The sequence below is a fragment of the Mustela erminea genome, chromosome 17, assembly GCF_009829155.1.
Source record: "Mustela erminea isolate mMusErm1 chromosome 17, mMusErm1.Pri, whole genome shotgun sequence".
Taxonomy (NCBI): Eukaryota; Metazoa; Chordata; class Mammalia; order Carnivora; family Mustelidae; genus Mustela; species Mustela erminea.
The window spans coordinates 35,697,044-35,718,415 of NC_045630.1; the positions used below are offsets into that span (position 1 = coordinate 35,697,044).

Here is a 21,372-nt window from a genome sequence, read left to right on the forward strand (position 1 = left end):
TTAGGAGAAATAATGCCACTGTGGCTATTTTCAAGAAAGAATCCTTATCGTGTTGAAATGTGTGCTAAAATATGTACAGATGAAATCGTATAATGTCTGGGATTTGCGTCCAAAATAATGTGGGATAGGGGAGGTCAGGGCAATGGGTGGGTGTGTATACATGAAACCAGATGGCCTTGCGTTGGCAATTGCTGAAGAGGAGTAATGGGTACAGGGGAGTGCATTACTCCATATTATCTACTTCTCTACTTCTTGACATTTTCCAAAGAAAAAGATTTTTTCTTTTAAATTATTAACACTTCCTTAATATTCTGATATTCTTGTCCTAGGGCACAATTATTTCTCTCCCATCTTTTGAGATCATTATCCAAGGGACTCTCCGGGGAATTGCAAATATCCTAGGAAAAGTTACATTAATTCATTAATATCTTTGCACACTAGTTAAAAGATTATTTCCTGGGCCATCTTTACTTCTGAGAATACTGAGTGCCTGAGGATAAAAGTGAAAGAAACCCTTGGAGGAGGGAAAAGTAAGGGCTGGGTGTGAGAAGAAGAAAGGAAGAATGAATTTGGCCTTCATGACAATTTTCCCAGGGCTTTCACTAGTTGGCACATGCATCTTCTTTGTGTGTGTTTTACTGAGAGAACTTTCTCTGGAGGCATGAAAAAAATGTTTAAATTCTGGATTCTCAGGTTAAAATTTCACAAAGGGTTTCCTTTTGTGTTGTTAAAGACTAATATAAATACTTTTAGGAGGAGAAGGACTCCTTTTTCATTGTATAGTGAGCCAATGATGAGACCGCTGGGGTGGGGCTAGGCACGGTTTTGCTTGAGCCTGAGAACCGTCTAGACCTGTCCACAAGACTGCAAGGATGTGGAAACCAGGAGAGAGTAAGGAGTCATCTCGAGTGCTCAAGAGTATAGCTTTTTATAGAAGATCTCTGGAAGAACACCAAGATACTGGTTGCCTCTGGGGAGAGAAGCTGGAGCACTTGGGACAGGGTGGGAGGAAAAATAAAGTATGGCTTTATTGTTTCAGCCAGATTATACTGCGGTTAGTGCCTTAAAATATATGATGACATTTTGCAAACAGCCTTTTGTTGACATAAGTGTACCTTTTATCTTGAAATTACACGGAAGACAGATGTGTGTTTGTATGGTTTCCTTGGCTGGGCCAGGTGCTGACACCACCAGCTATTTGCATATTTTCTTGATAGTCCTTCCCCTGCATTCCCCACCCCACCCCAAGTTCCCAGAATCTAATTAGGTGCAGATTGGGTCACTAGAGCCAACAGGAATAGGATTCAAGTAGTTCTAGTATAAGTTCTCCGTGAGTGACATGGCATTGGTCCAAGCTCAGATTTTCCCAAAGAAGCACCCCTAACAGCAGAGCCAAAGAGGGCTCCTGTTCTACCTTAAATGTTCAGATGAATTCTGCAATCTATGATTTAGCACTTTGTTTTTATAGAACATGATATTATGCTATTATTGGTGAAAAAATTCGCTGTGTTTATCTCATGGACTCAAGAAGCCCCACACACCGGTACATGTCCCTGAAATACTGAGTCTAATTTTGTTTTGTGCTTTCTCTTCTTTATGGGTTGAGGTTATTTCTGTACATTAAAATTCACCAATTTTAAATGTACAGTTTAATTTTGGTAGTGGTGTGCAAGGGGAAACCACTGCCACCAGCAAGATCTGGAACTGTGACAACACCTTAAAAAGTTTTCCCATCCCCCTTTGCCCGAGTGCAGTTTTGAGACACTTAATTCAGTTTTATGGCATTCTCTAACCTTGACTCTGGGTGATTTGGGGAAACTCACTTTCCTTCTCTGGATGAGTTCCTGCTCCTATAACTTGATGAGTGTAAGAATAGATTTGTTTGGGGGGGGGGGTCTTCCATTACTTTCTGAAAATGAGGGGGTGGGGTAAGGGCGGGTGTGTCAGCCTTGTGTCCTCGTTCTTGATATAGCACACGCAGGTGACCCACCCTAGCAAGTGAAAGACCTTGGTGGCATCAAGGTTTCCCATCCTCTCTTGGCTAGTGTGTAACGTTTTCCTTTTCTTTCTTTCCTTCTTTTTTTAGTGTGCAATGCTTTCTAAGCATCAGCTTCCTCTTCTGCAATACTGGGCTTACGAACAGGGCCTCTTTGTGTGGGACAATGACGTGAGATGTGTCAGCACGCTTAAATATTGGTTGGTATTTTTATTATATCACAAAATAAAGTGGGGTCATTCAACTCCACGACGACACGCTTACGCGGGAGGATTCCCAACACCCAAACGGAAGCACAAAGTACGCGCACCCTGAAAGCCCCAAGCGTGCCCGCCGACGGCCCGCATCTCAGAGGACCCACAGATACACGTGCATGCGCTTCCAAAGAGCCTCACTAGAGAGCAGAATCGAGACCAGGAAGTTCTAAGGCCTGTCGCACAGGCACGACGTAAAACGGCTCTGCTTTATGGCAACCTGGTTCCGTCGCGAAGCGCTGTGGGCGACCCGCGTGAGTGAGTTGACTAGACAACTTGGTGGTGGGAAACGCGTCTCTTGGAGGTGGGAGACTTTGACGTTTTTTGCTATGGGCAAACGCGGGAGCCGGAGCCAGAACGAGCTGCTCACCACCCTGACTAAGAAGCAGAAGAAGCATCTTCGGGATTTTGGCGAGGAGCATCCATTCTATGACAAGTATGGAGGGGCACTGCCGGGGCCAGCGGTGCTCGTGGCTTTTCCCGGGTTGGAGCCGCCGGTCTCCCTGGGGATCGGGACGGGGCTGCTCACCACTCTTCCCGCCCTTCTCCAGCTCGCTGGGCTTGGGAGGATGCCGGTGGCATCCCGTCCGAGATGGGGTTCTTTGTGGGTCCTCTTGCTTTTGTTGAGCCCTTAGCTTCAAGTTAGACCGAACGCCCCCTGCGGAGGTGGGATGCTGGTTTTTCTACCGCCAGTTTTCTAAGATTGTTTTTGTGGTTTTGTGTGTTTTTAAAGAATTGTCTCGGCCCTCAGATACCGCTGTTTTATCCAGTTACAATGAGGAAACCTGTGTATCCGTAATTGTGGGGTCCTCTTTAAGCGTCCAGACTCTCAGTTATGGTCTTAGTGCTCGCCCGCCACTCCCCTTTGGGCCGCTTCATCAGCAATTAGATGCGTTATAATTAAGAAATGTGCTAGAAAATGTCTTTTATTTGCTAAAGTGATACTTCTTTCCGATGAGAGCCAGTTAACTCTGTCGTGTGACCTTGTTAAACTTTTCCTTTGTCAGTTATCCTTTTGTTATATTCTTAAAATCCCTGTCCAAGTGCATATGTGGCTTTTACATGGCTATAGTTATAATGCATTTATAATGGAATGCCCTTCCTTTTTCATTTAAAGTTATCATTAGACTTTTTTTATTAATTGCTACATGCTAGTAGTTAGAGTTTAATATTACTTCTTTCTTCTCAGGGTTTCTGGAAAGGAGGCAAAACCACAGATTTATCAACTGGTAATACCTTATACCTTTTTTAATTAGAGTTGGTTGTCGGTTTTTAATTTTAAGATTATATATAACAGTAATAAAGCCTGGCTACATTTCCACTCCTTTCAATTTTAGATGTAAGCTATTAGTAATACTGCTTACTGTTGAATGCAGATGTCTGTTATAATGCCATTGTGATAACTAATATAGTAACCAGAGTTTCAAACTCTCCTGAGAGATTAGCCTATTAGAACCTATCAAGGAGGCTTACCAGAGGGCTCTTGGTAAATCCTAAAGGTGTATTTTGTTTACTTAACATAAAAGGAGCCACAAACAGTGCAGACTGAACAAAGGTCCTAACTCATTACAACAAACTGGGAAAAAAACAACAACAACAACCCTACGTTCTTTTGTTGTATTGCAGTTTTCCTATTGCTCCTTTCAGCATGCAAAGTATCTGACACACAGATTAGATCTCCTTATAACCAAAAGCCCTGTTTTTAGTCCACTTTCTTCCCATATAGAACATTAGCAGTTCAAAGAAGACAAAAATATTCTAGAATCATAGCTAGACTAGCTTTTTTTTGTTTTGGGGGGGTTGTTTTTTGTTTTTTTGAGAGAGAAAGACACATACATGCACAGGGTTGGGAGGGGGAGAGAGAATTTTAAGCAGGCTCCACACTGAGCATAGAGCCCAACCTGGGGCTGGATCCCACGACCCTGAGATCATGACCTGAGCCAAAATCAAAAGTCAGACACTTAACTGACTGAGCCACTCAAGCATCTCACTAGACTAGCTTTTTAAAATAACTTTGTTGCTGGGCATCATTGAATAGATAAGATTGTATATTTATAGAAAAGCTAATTTTTATTTATGAAAGTTGGAACCAGTTATATTTTTGGCCTCATGATAATCATAGGGTAGAAACAAGAATAATACGTTTCCGTTTTAAAATTTCCCATTTTCCAAGGCGCTTGGGTGGCTCAGTTGGTTAAGTGTCTGTCTTTGGCTCAGGTCAGGATCCCAGGGTCGTGGAATCAAGCCCCATGTAGAGTTCCCTGCTCAGTGGCGAGTCTGCTTCTCCTTCTCTCTCTGCCCCTCCTCCCACTCATGCTCTCTCTTTCTCGCTCAGATAAATAAGTAAAATCTTTAAAAAGAAATCAAATTTCCCATTTTCCTTTTAGTCAGAGAGTTCAGATACTTCAGGTTCTGAAAGTGAAGCAGAGAGTGAACCAGAACAAGTTTCTGGGTACCACAAACTTCTTGCCACATTAAAGAATGCTGTAGAAGAAGATGAGGAGGAGGAGGAAGAGAATGAAGAAGAAGAGGAAGACGAAGAAGAAGACAGTGCTGTAGATGAGGCGGAAATGAACAGTGAAGATGGTGGTAGTGATGTCAGTGTGGAGAAAGAAACAACAGGAGAGTCTACCAAAGTGCAGGAGAGTAAGTGTCTTTGGTGTGGGCTCATCATCTTTGTCAGGACAGATTTTCCTATGAGCACAGTGCCCTATACTGTGTGAGTTGGAGGAAAGCACATGGATCCAAAGCAGAGACTCTTAACCTTGTTGGTTCAGTGATATCTTTGAGAATCTGATGAAACCAGACCCTATGGCCAGACAAATACAGAAGTAATATTTTTGCTTATGATTTCCAGGACTTCATCAATCGTACGTAATTGATTCAGAGGAAAGGGAACATAATGCTGTTTCTGGGATAGTCTCAGTTAAAGAGATCACTCTCCTTTCCTTAGGGAAACCAAGTTTAATGGAAGACAAAGTATAAAAAAATTTTCAACAGCAGATTTGTATGGAATAGCTAGTTGTAAGGCATCGAAGAGATTCCACCTGGTTGCCAGAGTAAATGGGGGGAGGGGAGCTTCAGAGAACAGCTGAGATTGAACGCTTAAAGGAATGTTATCTCACTGGGACTTCTAGGGGATTTTTTTAACTTTAAAACTAACTTTATAGAGGTATGATTTACATGCAATGTAGTGTACCTGTTTTAAGTATACAATTCAGTGAGTTTGACACATACATCTATGTTGTTATCACCGAAATCAAGATTCAGAACATTTCCAGTACTGCTAGAAGGTGTCTTCTTGCCCTTTTATAGTCAGTTTTCCCCCTCTGGCATGAGGCAACCACTGATCTGCTTTCTTTCACTAAAGATTAATTTTGCCTATTCTAGAAATTCATATAAATGGAAGCGTAAAATACGCACCTTTTTGTGTCTGGCTTCTTTGGCTCCTCATGTTTTTTGTGACTGCTTTGTGTTGTTCATGAATTAGTAATTCATGACTTTATATTCCTGAAGCCATATCTCATTGTCAATGTGTCTGAGTAATTATTTTTATCTTACTATTTTAATGCCTGTTTTCCTTGTAGCTGCATTTTTTTCTCTATACTTTAAGGTGTCATACATCATTCTTAGTATTTTAATTCATCAGTTTTACTGGGATAAAAGTTCATTGCCTCAGACTTAGGGGTTTTTTTTTTGTTTTCTATTTCCTGTTTTAGATTTTTAGAAGTGAAAAGTTTTTTTCTTTTAATTATTAAAGTGATACATACTTACTATAAAAATTTAAGAGGGTAGTGTAGTTAACCTATATCTCCACCACCTTGGGATGAACACCTTGAACATTCTATAGAACCTTCCATTACTTACTTTTTATGGATACACGTGTGAGTGCAAGGATGTTACATGTAAATATACATATATATACATATATGGACGTGTGTGTGTGCATAATGAGCTCATACACTTCTGTAACTTACTTTTTCTTTAATAGTAGATCTTTTCCATGTTAATAATCATGGATTCATATTAGCTTCCTAATTATGTGACGTTTCATTGTAAATGACATGTGGTAATTTAGTACTCCATTGATAGAAAAGGATGAAATCAATTTTTCCATTTATTTCTTATCATAATCATTGCTGCTTTGAACATCCTTACATGTACCTCTTAGTGTGCTTTGTCTAGTTATCATCATAAAATAAGTTTCTAGAAAATTAAGCCTGGGTCAACCATCAGGCTTAATTTTGAAATTTAAGTCTTCTACCTGAATTTGCTTAAATGTAAATAATAGCAGTGAACATCAGTGTTGATTTAGGCTAAGGAATTAAATTTTACTTGTCCACAGAAATATAATGATATTTGTGCATAAATAATTTTACATAGTGTTTCTCAAAATCACAGGTACGGATTTACCTGGTGACCCTGAAGGAAAAGGTGGGGATGGACCACTTGGCACATCACAAGAATCCCTTGAGGAGTTCACAGATGCAAAACATGAGTCACTTTTCAGCCTGGAAACCAATTTTCTTGAAGAGGAAAGTGGAGGCACATGCTCTCTAAAAGTGTCACAAGGTCAGAGCAGTGTGTGTTTGCATTCACCAGGTGCTTAGTATGGGGACTTGTCTGCTAATATGCATTAAATCTCCTATTACTGGAATGAGCAACAATAGAAACTGTTTAGAAGCTATATCTAGAGCTGGGAAGAAATAATTCTCAGAGCTGTTTTGTGATTTTCAGTGGTTAGGTTGTGCTGGGAGTCAGGAGACTATTTAGTAGGACAAATAACCAAAGAGTGATAGTAGGGAAGGCCATCTTCCCACACTTCATGTTTCCACATTTGGGGTCAGGAGAAGACTTCTGATTTTCTCTCCAAGCAGGGAAGGAAGAGATAGGAGAAAAATATTTTATATTTTTCTTTCTACCTTCATTTGCTCTTTATTATTACAGTAGGAATTTTTCCAGATTTGTAAGACTCAGGACTGGCTAATTTCTTTCTTTCTTTCTTTCTTTTTTTTTTTTTTAAGATTTTATTTATTTGACAGAAATCACATGTAGGCAGAGAGGCAGGCAGAGAGAAAGGGGGAAGCAGGCTCCCTGCTGAGAAGAGAGCCCGATGTGGGGCTCGATCCCAGGACCCTGAGATCATGATCTGAGCCGAAGGCAGAGGCTTAACCCCCTGAGCCAGCCAGGCGCCCCAGGACAGGCTAATTTCATTGGTCCTCATTACCAGGGAGCACCTTTGAAGCCTGAAAGCGCCATTCTGTCTCTCCAGTCTCTCTGAGCCTCTTGGTCCTGCCTCTCTTCCATTTGCAGTGGCTTGTACAAGGCCTGCCTCTGTATGGTAGGTGTAGGCAGGTCTCTGCTCTCTTAGGTCCACTTTCTCAGCCTGTGCCTGGAGGCTAAGTCAGGTTAGTCTTGTTTTGTATTCTTACTACTATTTTTGACCCCATTGTCCATCTTTACCCTAGCTGTACTGTTAAAGAAGCTGAAATTTTAATCCTTATTTGATTCGTTTGGTTCTGTTGGCTGTTGTGCTGGAGAAAGAGAAGTAGCAGATAGAATTTGGGCACCAAAGCCATTCCAAACCATTAAAACTTAAGTAACCTTTGAGGAGGGGTGCCTGGGTGGCTCAGTTCGTTAAGCGTCTGATTGTTGATTTCTGTTCAGGTCATGATCTCAGATTGTGTGAGCCTGTGTCGGGCTCTGCTGCTGAGCATGGAGCCTGCTTCAGATTCTCTCCCTCTTCCTCTGCCCTTCCCCACCCCTCACACTCTCTCTCTCCCTCATTCCCTCTCTAAAAAAAAAAAGAAATTAAAAAATCAGAACCATGGAGGAAACAGTACTTGATTATCCTAAAATTCTTCTGGTGGTTTTGCCTGTGTAGATATATCAGCACCTAGAATTCTTATATCCTGTTGTCCACTCTTAGGTGTTTAGTACAAAGTGCACTGCATTTGAAGTTTTACCATTCGGATCCTTGTGTAGGCCATTTAACTTTTCTCTCCTTAATGATGGGACTGGAAGGAGGGTTGGGTGGCCAGCTCAAAGGACTGAAGATAACCCTGAGTGTAGGTACTACCATTTGGATCATTGTTCACCCGAGTTGAGTATTGAGCATTTCTGTGTGTCCTGCAGTGCATTCAGGCATGGAACCTGCTCTCAGGGATCTTATAGTGTTGCAGTGGGTGGGTGGAGGCAGGGTAGAGAACTGTCTGGAGGGATCCGGGGATAGCCTTTTAGTGGAATCAGCACTGTGCCTGGCAGAGTGGGCTCCAGGGAAATATTTATTATAGGTCAGGAGATAACATTAAACTGATAGTATTTGGACATACAAAAATGAGGTGAAAGGAAGGATAGAATTTTTAAATGAAGGAAGGAAATCCACAGAGGCAGAAGAATTTGAGGGCCATATAATTGAAAAATTACATTTGAGAGGTTGATTGGAAGTATACATCCTAGAGTGCCCCAAATTTCAAACAGAGAAGTTTCTTCAAGGTTTTTGAGCTGAGAAGTAATGTGATTAGAGAAATGCTTTAGGAAAGAGAACCTGTTAGAAACTTTTGAGCTCAGAGAGAGGATGGGGAAAGTAGGTGAGAGGAAGGATGAGTTAACATTGTGAAAAAGAGTGTTTCATTTAGAGGGAAGACCAAAAGTGTTCTGATACTCTTGATTTCTGAATTAGATCCATTTCTACAACATGTGAGCAAAGAACTGAAGGAAGAAGAAATTCAAGCTGTTGCCACAAATCCCAAAACTACACACCAGCTGAAAGTAAGTATTGCTTGGTCATCCCCATCACAAACAGAGTGAAGCTCCACATAAAGCAATGGTGTTGGGTTTCAGCAGTCTCCTTGAATGTATGATAGCCGCCAGTGTAGGTGAGTTGATAGGGGAGCACAGCGTAGAAAGGCCGGAAGAATGGTAGTGTTATTTCTACTCAAAGCATTTGATGAACCATATGAACTTACTGCCCTTGGATTCACATGGAGTGGATTTCTCTCGAGTGAGGATGTGGAGCCTCAATAATTGGAACCCACTGAGCCACTCAGGCGCCCCAGTAATTCATTTCTTTTTATTGCTGAGTTCATCCTTTTTTTCCCTCCTGAGATAAGCAATTTTGTTAGAACACAAAAATTCCCAAACTGGTATTTCATAAAAACATACTTTATGATTTTAATAACAGTATCTCAAAAAATGTATTCCATGCCCAAGTAAATTTGGAAAACTTGAGAAATGCAGTAAAATAGAGCTCTTATCATAGGACTCATCAAAACATTTTGTATCTAATATACATTGTGATTCTCCCTGAGGGGGATTAGCTTTTGTGATGTTTACTAAAGTTATTGACTGTGGAGCCCTTTTTTTTTCCTAGAATGAATTTTGATATTCTAGAACACAATCCACAAAATAGTTTGGGACACACTGACATAGTGAAGAGCTCAGGTTGGAAGTCAGAAACCTTGGGCCCTAGCTCTCAGCTCTCTTCTCTCCTGGGTCATCAAGACTGTCTGAATCCTATAATCTCTCTGAACCTCTGCTTTCCTGAACTGTAAGATGAGCATTATATTGTCTGCCTTGCAGGGTTGTTGGTGAGGATTAAATTAGGTGATCTGGTAAATCACAGACAGCTTGGTAAATTAGAAATTACTGTGTGAATGCAATGTATTATAATGCATTTCTTTTTTTTTTTTTTTTTAAGATTTTATTTATTTATTTGACAGATTAGATCGCATGTAGGCAGAGAGGCAGGCAGAGAGAGAATGGGAAGCAGGCTCCCTGCCGAGCAGAGAGCCTGATGCGGGCCTCGATCCCAGGACCTTAAGATCATGACCTGAGCCAAAGGCAGAGGCTTAACCCACTGAGCCACCCAGGCGCCCCTTATAATGCACTTCTTTTTTTTTTTAAAGGTTATTTATTTATTTATTTGACAGAGAGGAATCACAAGTAGATGGAGAGGCAGGCAGAGAGAGAGAGAGAGGGAAGCAGGCTCCCCGCCGAGCAGAGAGCCCGATGCGGTACTTGATCCCAGGACCCTGAGGTCATGACCCGAGCCGAAGGCAGCGGCTCAACCCACTGAGCCACCCAGGCGCCCCTTATAATGCACTTCTAACTTAGGTCTTGATCTGTCTCTTTCCTAGTGGCCAATATTGGGCCAGCTTGTCTTCTCCTCCAAGTTTCAGAAGTTGGAAACTTTTAAACCTTCAAAGGACATTGATTTAAAGTCACTTCATCTCCAGAAGCCTCTGGAATCCACCTGGACCAAGACCAACAGCCAGTTCCTCTCTGGTCCCTCCAAATCAAGTGGCCCCTTCACCCCACTCCAGAAAGAGCTCTTCTTAATTATGAATTCTTACCGGGACCTGTTCTACCCAGAAAGGACTGCCCTGAAGAATGGGGAGGAGATCCGCCACGTGTACTGCCTACATGTAATAAATCATGTCCTCAAAGCCAATGCCCGGGTGCTTGGTAACAATAGCAGACGCCGCAGCCAGAAACTTGGGGTGGGTGACGATGATGACTTCAGAGACCAAGGGCTAACAAGGCCCAAGGTGAGTGGCAGCAGGAGAGCTTTGTCCTCCAGGAGGCTGCAAGTCACTGCCATATAGGTGCCTGGCACTTGGCAGGTACTCAGGTATTTTAATGATATGAATACTGGAATAATGAATGAGTCTAAGAGTGAGCAGGTTAGATGGGCCAGACAGTGCCAGAGCAGTGCAGCAGACAGCTCAGTGGACTGTTTCTAACCGTGGAATTGGAAGCTTGTGAATCAGAGGTACCTCTCTGATAACGCTGTTTAAAGATAACCCTGAACATACATAAATGACAACTCCATTGTAAATCTCTTCTTGTTGGTTGTCAGAAATGGATGGAACCTTAGCAAGCCTTTTATCCAGTCCCTAAATATTACAGCTATGGACAGAGACCCAGATTTGTAGAGGACCTTGCTAAAGAGCCCCAGGGAAGGAATAGCAGAGGTGGGAATAGAGCCAAGGGTTCTCTTTACTGAGCCACACACATAAGTAAACCTGGGGAAACAGAAATTCCCATTTTTCCATTATACAGTTAACTATTGATTAAAGTGATGATTACATTTATTTGGGCTCATAAGCTTAAATTCCAATGGGTTTGGAGCTTTGGTAGAAAATGTCTTTTATGTTAATGTGGCTGCATTGTGTGTTATCCTTTCCCCATTCCCCCTTAGCCTGTATCCCTCCATATTGAAGAAGTCTCATAGGATTCTAGGGTTTAGTACTGTTGTGGCTCTTAGACATTTCTTGATCCAGACCCCCATGTGATAGCTGGGGAACACGAAGCCTAGACACTTTGTGTTGGAGCTGGGACAGTAACTTGGTCCTCTTCAGTCTTGGGCCCTCAGTGATGCACTATACCAGGCTGACTCACTGCACGTCTCCAGCTGTGCTGGTTTGCTTTCTGGGAAACTATCTCAGAGTCTTGAACATAAGGATTGTAAGTTATCTGTTTCCTTTTAGAGTTGTAGAAAAGAATAAGTCAGATTTAGAATCTTGAAGCACATTTAGAATTTGATGAATTGTGGAATCTGACAGAGGTTTTTTGCATTGTTGATATTTATAGAAGGGTAGTTAGAAATTTATCATTGTTAAGCATATTCTATTTTCATTTTCACCAGTTGTAACTTCAAGCATATTTGGAAATGTTTGGAAAACTGAGTCCTACATTTCCCATTGAGATATGATCTTATTTCAGAAATGCTTTCTCATCATTTCTGAAAAATGTGCGAGGGAGCATACTAGAAAAGTAGTGATGCATTAATCCTTTCTTTTCCTTACCAGCTTAATCCTGTCTTTTCCTTACCAGCTTTATTTGTTCTCAACTTACTATAGCTAATTCATTTACTTTTCGTTTTATTATTTAAAAATTTTCCCTAATTTATTTATTTATTTAGCATATATTTATCCCTTGGGGCTTATGCATAAAAATACTGTACTAAATTCTGTGGGAGACAGAAATGAGTAACATTTCATGCCACTTTTATGTTTATATTGGATTTTTGATAGTGGACACCTGTCAAATATCCTGAAAGGTATTTCCACATTCTGTTTGAGAAACTATCTCCTGTGGAGTCATGAGATTAAGGTCCATAGGACATAGTTTTAGGTATGAGAGGTGCTGAACTTCTAGTACTGAGCCAGGTCCTGACTAAGGGGGTGACCGAGATGTGAGCCCTTTTGGGGCCTGCTGCTCTATGGAGAGTTATTTAGCTCCATGTCCCCAGCAGGCTGACATGCAGCTGTCAGTCCTTCCCCTGGGCTCATCGAGGCTGCCGTGGCTTCTTCCCAGGTGCTAATAGTGGTACCCTTCCGGGAAGCTGCTCTGCGAGTGGTACAGCTCTTCATCAGCCTCCTCGAGGGTGACAGCAAGAAGAAAATAATTGTGAGCAACAAAAAGAGGTTTAAGGGAGAGTATGGCTCAGATCCTGAGGAGAGACCACCCAACCTCAAGAGGCCCGAGGATTACGAAGCTGTGTTTGTCGGCAACATCGATGATCACTTTCGGATCGGTAATTCCTTCCGTCAGAACTCAAACTCTGAAGGATCTATAATGTGAGGTTCACATGGCTGCAAGCTAGAAACCTGGAATTAGGCATTCTCTCAGTGGGGTGAGATATCTTCCTAACAGGACCGGGGTGTATTTGGGACATGGTGTCTGCCAGGGGAGAGAGTCTTGCTTGGCTGATGGGGTGGACACTTGGCTCAGGGTGGATCACCTCTGAAGCTGTATGTAAAGACACGTGCGCATTGACGGCAAAAGTGTCCTTGCATACCCGTAGCTAGTAGCTGCTGCTACAGGGGGAGTTGGAAGTGACAGGGGCTGAGTGGGTCACTGGGGAGGTTGAGTAGACAGTATCTATATATAATGGTGGACCTCCCTCCTACCGGCCATGTAGCGTGCCTGCCCCTGAGTTGTCTCCACTCACAAGTGCCACCCAACTTGTCACATCTTTGCTTGTCTCTTATTCAACTCCTATATACTTGGTTGGTTTTATATTGATAAAGTTTTGGGAAAATGTCTTTTAGTCACAGGCTCATTTGAAAAACATTTATTAAGCATCTAATGTGTGCCAGGTACTGCTAAGAAGCTGAGGATACAGAAATAAAAGTTATGCTTCCTGCTGTTAAGGAAATCCAGCCTAATGGGAAAACAGTACAGAATGATAAGTGCCGATTAGAGGATGCAGTGATGTTCTGGGAGTGTTTAAAGCAATTTCTGTACTCAAAACAGGGACAGGATAGTTCGGGAAGGTGGCCTGGTGGCAGCGCCATTTATGGAAGGTTGAGACCTGATTAGGGTTTAGTCTGTTACAAAGAGGGGTGGTCAGAATGGAGGAAAAGGGTTCAGACAGGAAACCGCACATGCAGAGGCATTGGGTTGAATAAGCTGAGAATGACCTAAGAGCTACATAGGCTTCAGAGTGGCTGGGGTGTCAGGTGCAAAGGGACGAGAGTAGATGTTTAGTTTTAAACATGCAGGTGTCCTGCAAGCTGCTGATAGGTCAATTTTGGGCTTAGGAAACAGATGTGAGCTGGAAATACAGATCTTTGTGGAGGTGGTGTTAAGCTGTGGTTAGTGAATAAATTTATCCATTTATTACCATAAACTTAAATAGGATGTGAGTGGAACTTAGAGCTTAGCTGAATCAGGGACTTGTGGAAGAGCAGTTTAGATCCTGAAAGATAGCTTATAGTCTGGGTCAGGGTTAGAAACAGAAGTGAGTGTTAAAGAAATGGAAACGCCCAGTGAGGAAAAGAATATTTCAAGGAGGATGTGCTCAATATATTTCTTTATGCATTTGTGAGTATCCTTAAATTGGTGATCTTGGCAGGAGTCCTTTCAGTGGAGTCCTGAGAATCAAGCCAGATTGTGATGCACTGAGGAATGAGTAGGAAATTTCTAAATGGTGGGTGACCATTCTCTGGAAAAGTTTGAGCCAAAAGGAAGAGAATGAGAGCTAGACAGGACCACAGAGGCAAAGGGAGATGATTATTTTAGGAAGGAAAACAGCTGGAGCATGGTCATTTACTAAGGGGAAAGATGTGAAGGTACAGCATGCTCGGTGAGTGAGTGAAAGGTGCTGAACTTCTAGTACTGAAGCTAATGGCTCGGCAGGAACTAATCAGCGGGTGTGTACTTGGCTGTTTCCTGTAGGAGTGGCAATACTTCAGAGAAGCATCCGACTCTATGCCCCCTTTTACTCCTCTGACATCCTCATTGCCTCCCCGCTGGGCTTGAGGACCATCATTGGTGCAGAAGGAGAGAAGAAGAGAGATTTTGACTTTCTGTCTTCAATTGAGCTGCTCATCATTGATCAAGCTGACATTTACCTGATGCAGAACTGGGAGCATGTCCTGGTAATGATGGTCATTCACATTTAGAGAGAGAAGCAGCTCAGTAATTTAAGTCTTTAAGGGTTATTTAATGCCAAATGAATACTCAGTTTGGAAATGGGAATATTTTACATTTTCCAACTTGAAAACACCCTTATGCCCTCTTCTACCCACAGGTTGACAATAATTACGTAGAGGAGCAAAAATTTTTACCAATATTTCAGATCTCCAGAAAAGGTTTCTTCCTCCTTAAGGTCATCTCTGCTAATAGACCACTTCAGTGTGGCTGGTTGGTAGATTGGTTGCTCCTGACCAGGAATGTCTTTACCTAATATAATTCCTCCTACAGTTTATCCTCATTTTCTTCTCTTTGGCCTTCAGTGGAAACATTGCTCAGGATTTCTGAATGTGTGATCTTATCTTACGGAGAAATGTAGTATGTCCTTATCCTCTTAGTGTAGCTTGTGGCTATAATTTTTTTCCTCCTTCCCCACATACTCTGCAGTGTTGTACATTTTAGGATTGAACAGCTGTGCTTTGGAACAATCCTTGTCATAGAACCATAGGTTTGGTTTTTTAAAGCATTTGAGAACTTACTTCTACAGTCCCAGAGCTTGTAGGGACCTAGTAAGGTTGGGGCAAATAAAGAGGATCTTTTAATACTTGCTATTCTTTAACATATATTTTATATGTATATAATATATAACATAATATAATTAAGATAGAAAAAGCATGTTGATGGTTGAGTCATATTCTGTAATTTGAGGGAAAGGCATATGTACTGGCTCTGGGGATATCCTAATGTTTTGAGAACCAGGTCAGTGAAGAGCACCAGCTCTGTTTTCCATGTCTTTTCCTTTCTTGTCCAACTCTGGGACTGAGGAACCCATAGAGTGATTAGGATGGCATTTCAGAAGTTCTATCAAAGGAATATTCCTGTAGGTACCATTTTGATTGGTTTTGAAAGGTCTAAGAGGTAGCTTGTTTTAGGTTACCTTCCTGTCCAGGGGTGTTCACCTAAGCGGGCAATTCACACCCATCTGAGCCTTGATTTTTCTGGTGTGATTTGGAATTTGGCTGCATATACTCCATGGGGTTAGTAAGATGGCAGACTTGTAAAGTGCTTAGTGTGCCCAACAGGTACATTGTCAGTAAAAATGAATGGTAGTGTTATTTCTACTCAAAGCATTTGATGAACCATATGAACTTACTGCCCTTGGATTCACATGGAGTGGATTTCTCTCGAGTGAGGATGTGGAGCCTCAATAATTGGTCTAAGTACTATCGCCAGACACTGCTTTTTGGGGCCCTGCAGGATGCCCAAGTCAACTCTGTGTTCAACAAGTACTGCGTCAATCTGCAAGGCCAGGTGGGTTTTCTCCTTGTTTCTTTGGATCTTCATGAAGCATTGTGTACTTTTTGGGTCATGAGGCATAAGCGGAGGATGGCTCGCTTCCTAACATTCTCATTGACTCCTGGCAGGTGGCTGTGAGGAATGTCCCAATGACAGGCTCTATCAGCCATGTCCTGGTGCAGCTTCCACATGTCTTCCAGAGGTTGGAAGCTGAAAACCTAGCTTCAGTGATTGATGCCAGGTACCTATCCCTGCCTAGTCCCATTAGACACCTGGGGGTCACAGAGAGGGATTTAGCTGCAGCATATGAATTTAGAATTCGATTCCATGTTGACTTTACTGACAGTCGTTTACCAAATGATATGAGATCATTGAACCCAGTCATATTGACAGAGGAGGAAACTGAAGCCTGGAGAGGTCCTAGTTCTCCTAGCTAGTTAGTGGCAGCATTAGTACTGTAAATCAGGGGTTCTTCCCACAAGATCATGGCATTTCTTAATTACATTACACTGTTTAATGCTGCTACATGTTCCACGTCAACAACTTAATTATAAGGCCTTTAGGGCAGAACTAATGCCCAGGAGCAAACACTGGAACCTTTAAATATTCAACTCTAAGCTCTTCGCCTTTTGCCTCCCACAAATACCAAGGTTCCAGTATTTCTAATAATCTCTATTTTCCCTGTCTCTTCATTATGTTTCATTGGGAGACCCATGGTAGGAGAAAGATGCTTTGCATGTGGGAGGTGTTCAGTAATTGTGATTGATTGACCATGGGATGGATGGATGAATGAATGAATGAGTAGTGTGCTTATCTATTTCTAGAATAGTTCTCTGGGATACACTGACATCACATCTATTTATTAACAGTGAATTGAGTTAGCACTTATTTTTTCATCCTTACATAATCTCTTTGTGATGACGTCAGATTGGCCTCTTTGGGGAAAGTAGAAGGAGATTGTGACTTGCCCAGGGTAACCTAGTTAGTGGTGACATTGTGGGCTAATCTCCGAATCATTGACTTTGCCCTTTGCTTTTCCAAATCAGGTTTAACTTTTTTGTGAACAAGATTTTGCCTCAGTACCGTGATGCCGTGATGTCTCACACACTCATCTACGTCCCCTCCTACTTTGACTTTGTGCGGCTCCGGAATTACTTCAAGAAGGAGGAACTGAATTTCACCCACATCTGCGAGTACACTCAGAAGTCCGGTATCTCCAGGGCCAGACACTTCTTCCTTCAAGGAGAGAAGCAGTTCTTGCTCCTCACAGAGCGCTTCCATTTCTACAAAAGGTAAAGCAGTGCTGGGTTTGGAGCATCCTCTCAGGAGGGGAGAACCGTGAAAATCATGGCCTGCTTCTGAGTACATGGCAGGCTTGGTGGTGCCGTAAGGTCCTCTTTCACTCTACTTTCTGTGGAGAAACCAGAGGGTTTTGGAACTGGATAGACTCTACTTGGTTGGTTGGGCTCTTCCCAACATGGATATTGTTGGAAAAGGTAGGGACCAATGAGTGACTATAGTGTAATCTGTGTGTAGGTGTGGAGTGTATCCACACTACTTCATGTAGTTGTGGTTTTACACCTCAAGAAAGACATTACTGAGTTGAACACTTCGAGGTAGGCACAACTGGAGTGAGTCTAGGAAGGAGAGGGAACTGTCGTGAAAGCATAGACACAGTATCAGGGGCCGTGTGGTTTGTGGACTCAGAGGCTGAGCACACGGTCCATGTTCGGAGAGTTATGGTATGTCTTGAGGAGGGGCACACACCCTTCCTTACAAGGAGACCAGGACCGAGGGGCCCCATGTTTGGGGGAGGCAAAAGGTGAGGGGCTTAGGGTTGAATATTTAAAGATTTCCGTATTTGCTTAGCTTCCCCATTATGTGATTTTGACAAAACAAATTAGATTTGCTTTTTAGAAACACATTCCAATTAGAGCGTTAGTAATATCAAGCCTTCTGTTACTATTTGCAACCACTTGTGCCCCCAGAAGTCAGGTATTTTATTGTTTTGCCAAGTGTGTCTCTGCTGCCAAATGAAAAGGCCCTTTTTAAACCCTTAACCTGTAGAGAGATGGAAGTTGCATCCTATTATCTTTTCCTTCCTGATGTGCAGTAATGTTCAGTGAATTGACGTTTTGCCTTTATTGTTTAACTCTCAGTCATATATACTACTGAGCGGCACATTTTTTTTTAGAGAACCCCAGACACCAAAGCCAGAAATCTTTCAGGCTTTGGAGGATATTCGGTGATACATGTTGGCACTGCTTTGCCTTTTAGTTTATGTTGATGTTAGGATGTGCTCCCTAAGACATGTTCTTGTTACCAAGATGGGGAGGGAGGAATGCAACAGCCTGCCACAGCAGAGGAGGCTGACATGACATGACCTCCTTGGCTGTTCTGCTGACTGGGTGATCCAAGAGTGGAGAGATGAGAAATGGCTGCACTTGTGTTTCCTGGGCTCCACTGTTGGCCATCTACACAGGGCTGCTTGGCCAAAGAGTGTTAATGAATGCCTGCTTGTTGGCATCATTATTTGCTTTGTTCCAATAAGTTGTTGTTTTCATTCATGTTGGAAAGTGATATTTGGGGGAAGTTTGCACTCAGCAGGTTTTAAGAGCCCTTCGTTTTCTGTCAGCTTGATACATGAAAGCAAGCCTTTTAAGTGAAGTGGATGGATTGGAAAACTTCCCAGTGTGATTGTTTATAGCAAGTATGAATTAGGCTGGGATGAAGACTCTCTCAAAGAGCAGCTTTTCAAGGAGAGGGCATGATGTTTCAAGTAGGCAGGACAGTCCCCTGTCTTACATCACTGAATTTACCAAATTCTTTTGCCCCCAAATCACTGAAAGACAAACTTAGCATGTACCACCTACTTTCTATGCTGGGCCAGGTTAATTGGTATATTCTGTATTTAAGATGAATAGAAATAATGTGCTTCAGTGTGCTGTGACTGCTAATTATCTCAGAGTTTCCAACTATAGATTTTTTTGCTTGAGAGGTCACCAGGGTGCTGATAGGTGCTTTTATCTGCAGTGCCTCTGTGGAGAGGTACATGTAAAGCTTAAATATCCAGCTCTGAAATTCATTATTTATATTCGCTGTGGAAGTAGGCAGTGTTAGAAATATCATTGCTGATTTGCAAGCTAGCAAAACATTTTCAGCATGAAGATTAGTCATGTTTTGTGGGATTGGGGGATGAAATCAGTAGAATTAAGATTGGACAGGCCTTTGGTCATGATGGTCTGCTTGAGGTTGGGATGCTTCACAGTTCTTTCCCTGCACATTGTCCCTGGATTGTCACAACAGGAGGATTCTCAACCAGGGGTCAAGTCAGAAACTCTGGAGGTGGGATTTATGGGTTTGGAAAAGGCTGCTGGCGTGTTCCGAGTATCCCCAGCCCTTGTGGTAATCCCAGAATTTCAAATTCTGAATTCAAAATTCAGATTCAGAATCCCAGTTCTAAAAGTAGCAGACCATCTCTATAGATAAGGTGGAGGAGCTCGCCTTTCAAATCAGTTGTGGGCGCCTCATTTATCTTTCACAGTTGGCAGGTGAGGTCGACATCTGGCCTGTCCTATGTCCTTAGTCTGAGGACATCCAGCTGTTTGGTCATATTTGTGTGTTTTGTTTTTAAAGATTTTATTTATTAATTTTTTGAGAGAGCACGAGCGAGGGGAGGAGCAGAGGGAAAGGGAGAGAGGGACAAGCAGACTCTGCTGAGCATGGAGCCCTATGGGGGGTGCTCAATTCCAAGACCCCGGAGATCATGACCTGAGCTGAAAGCTAGAGTTGGACACTCAACCTACTGAGCACCCAGGGCTCAGTGCTGGAGAATCAGCACTAACTGACCCTGAGATCATGACCTGAGCTGAAGGCGGAGGCTTAAGCCACTGAGCCACCCAGGCAGCCCCTGAAAACAGGTTTTTCTTTTAATTTTTTTTTATTTTTTAAAGATTTTTATTTATTTATTTGACAGACAGAGAACACAAGCAGGCAGAGAGACAGGCAGAGAGAGAGGAGGAAGCAGGCTCCCTGCTGAGGAGAGAGCCCGATGCGGGGCTCGATCCCAGGACGCTGGGATCATGACCTGAGCTGAAAGCAAAGGCTTTAACCCACTGAGCCACCCAGGCTCTTTGAAAACAGTTTTAATATGTTAACACTTTGGCATATATATGTGTCTATCATGGGTCCATTTTAAAGTTGATATATATAGCCCTGTCATATCCTCCCTTTCCCTAGCTTTTTATTTGGAAAGGCTTCATTTCAAAGGAAATTGTAAGACTAATAGTGAACCTCTATAACTCCTTTCACTTGGACTTCACCAGCTGCTAGCATTTTGCCACATTTGCACATACCCCTGTTCTTTCTTTCCTTCTTTCTGTCAGTTCACATCTTATTTTTCCTTCCTGTGAACGATGTATAAGGAAACTGCAGGAGGCTTCATGACACTGAACCCCTAAATCTTTCAGTGTGTAGTTCCTAACTTTTATTTTACTGTAACACCATTGTCATACCACCTGTTATCACTGTAGTAATATCATCTGATATGTATAGTCGTGTTCACATTTTCCTGGTTGTCTCTGCATTGACCATTATAGCTGTTTCATCCCCTAATCCAGGATTCAGTTAAGAATCATACATTACAGTTGGTTAATGTTTGTTTAGTCTATTTTAGTAGTTCTCAGCTGGGGGCAGTTTTTCTGGAGACATTTTTGGTTGTTGAGACTGGAGGGTTATTCTGGTGGTCTAGTGATTCTAGTGGGTTGAGGCAAGGATGCTTCTAGGCATCCTGGAGTGCACAGGATAGCCCTGCAACAGAGAATTACCTGGCTCGATATGTCAGTAGTGCCGAGGTTAAGAAACCTTGACCTAGAATAATTCTTTTGCCTTTTTCTTTCTTTGACATTTTTTTTAAGAGTTCATTCCAGTTTCCTCTAGAATATCCCAGAATCTAGATTGTCTAATTGTTTTTATTTTAATTACTATTTAGTTCATTGGTTCCCAAACTTTGCTATACATTAGAATCCCTTTGGGGAGCTTTTAAATATTCAGATACCTAGGTCATATCCCAGTGCCAATTAAATCCCTGTGTGTGGGGGTGGGGATGAAGCATGGATAATTCATCTACACAGACAGGTGATTCAAAATACAGTGAAGTGGGAATCATGGACTTAGGTTAAATATCTTTGATAAAACTCTATATAGAGGATATTGTATACTTCCCACCATGTCTTGGCACATAATGTTTGTTTATATCGTATTTGGAGATGCTAAATATAATCACTTGGTCAAGGTGGGTCTGCTAGATCTCTCCATTGTAAAGGTTCCTTTTCTATTAGTAAGTAATCTATGAGGTGTGTATTGCATCATTTTTAAGAAATTAACATATAATGTATTATTAGC

At 42.1% G+C, this 21,372-nt stretch overlaps 1 protein-coding gene across 4 annotated transcripts in view; it reads left to right on the forward strand.

Annotated features, from left to right (window-relative positions):
* The first annotated feature begins 2,445 nt into the window (after positions 1-2,445).
* Positions 2,446-21,372, forward strand: part of UTP25 (UTP25 small subunit processor component) — a 33,327-nt gene continuing 14,400 nt past the window's right edge. For 3 of the 4 annotated variants that reach the window (XR_004280102.1, XR_004280103.1, XM_032318393.1), the window contains exons 1-11: positions 2,446-2,686; positions 3,440-3,479; positions 4,638-4,896; positions 6,652-6,822; positions 8,933-9,021; positions 10,389-10,799; positions 12,571-12,790; positions 14,437-14,639; positions 15,802-15,984; positions 16,098-16,210; positions 17,016-17,261. Coding sequence is in view for 2 of the 4 variants with exons in the window: in XM_032318393.1 (XP_032174284.1) it covers positions 2,463-2,686; positions 3,440-3,479; positions 4,638-4,896; positions 6,652-6,822; positions 8,933-9,021; positions 10,389-10,799; positions 12,571-12,790; positions 14,437-14,639; positions 15,802-15,984; positions 16,098-16,210; positions 17,016-17,261 (2,159 nt within the window). In the remaining 2 variants the exon portion in view is untranslated. The remainder of the gene's footprint in view (positions 2,687-3,439; positions 3,480-4,637; positions 4,897-6,651; positions 6,823-8,932; positions 9,022-10,388; positions 10,800-12,570; positions 12,791-14,436; positions 14,640-15,801; positions 15,985-16,097; positions 16,211-17,015; positions 17,262-21,372) is intronic. The other variant, XM_032318394.1, reaches the window with a different exon arrangement.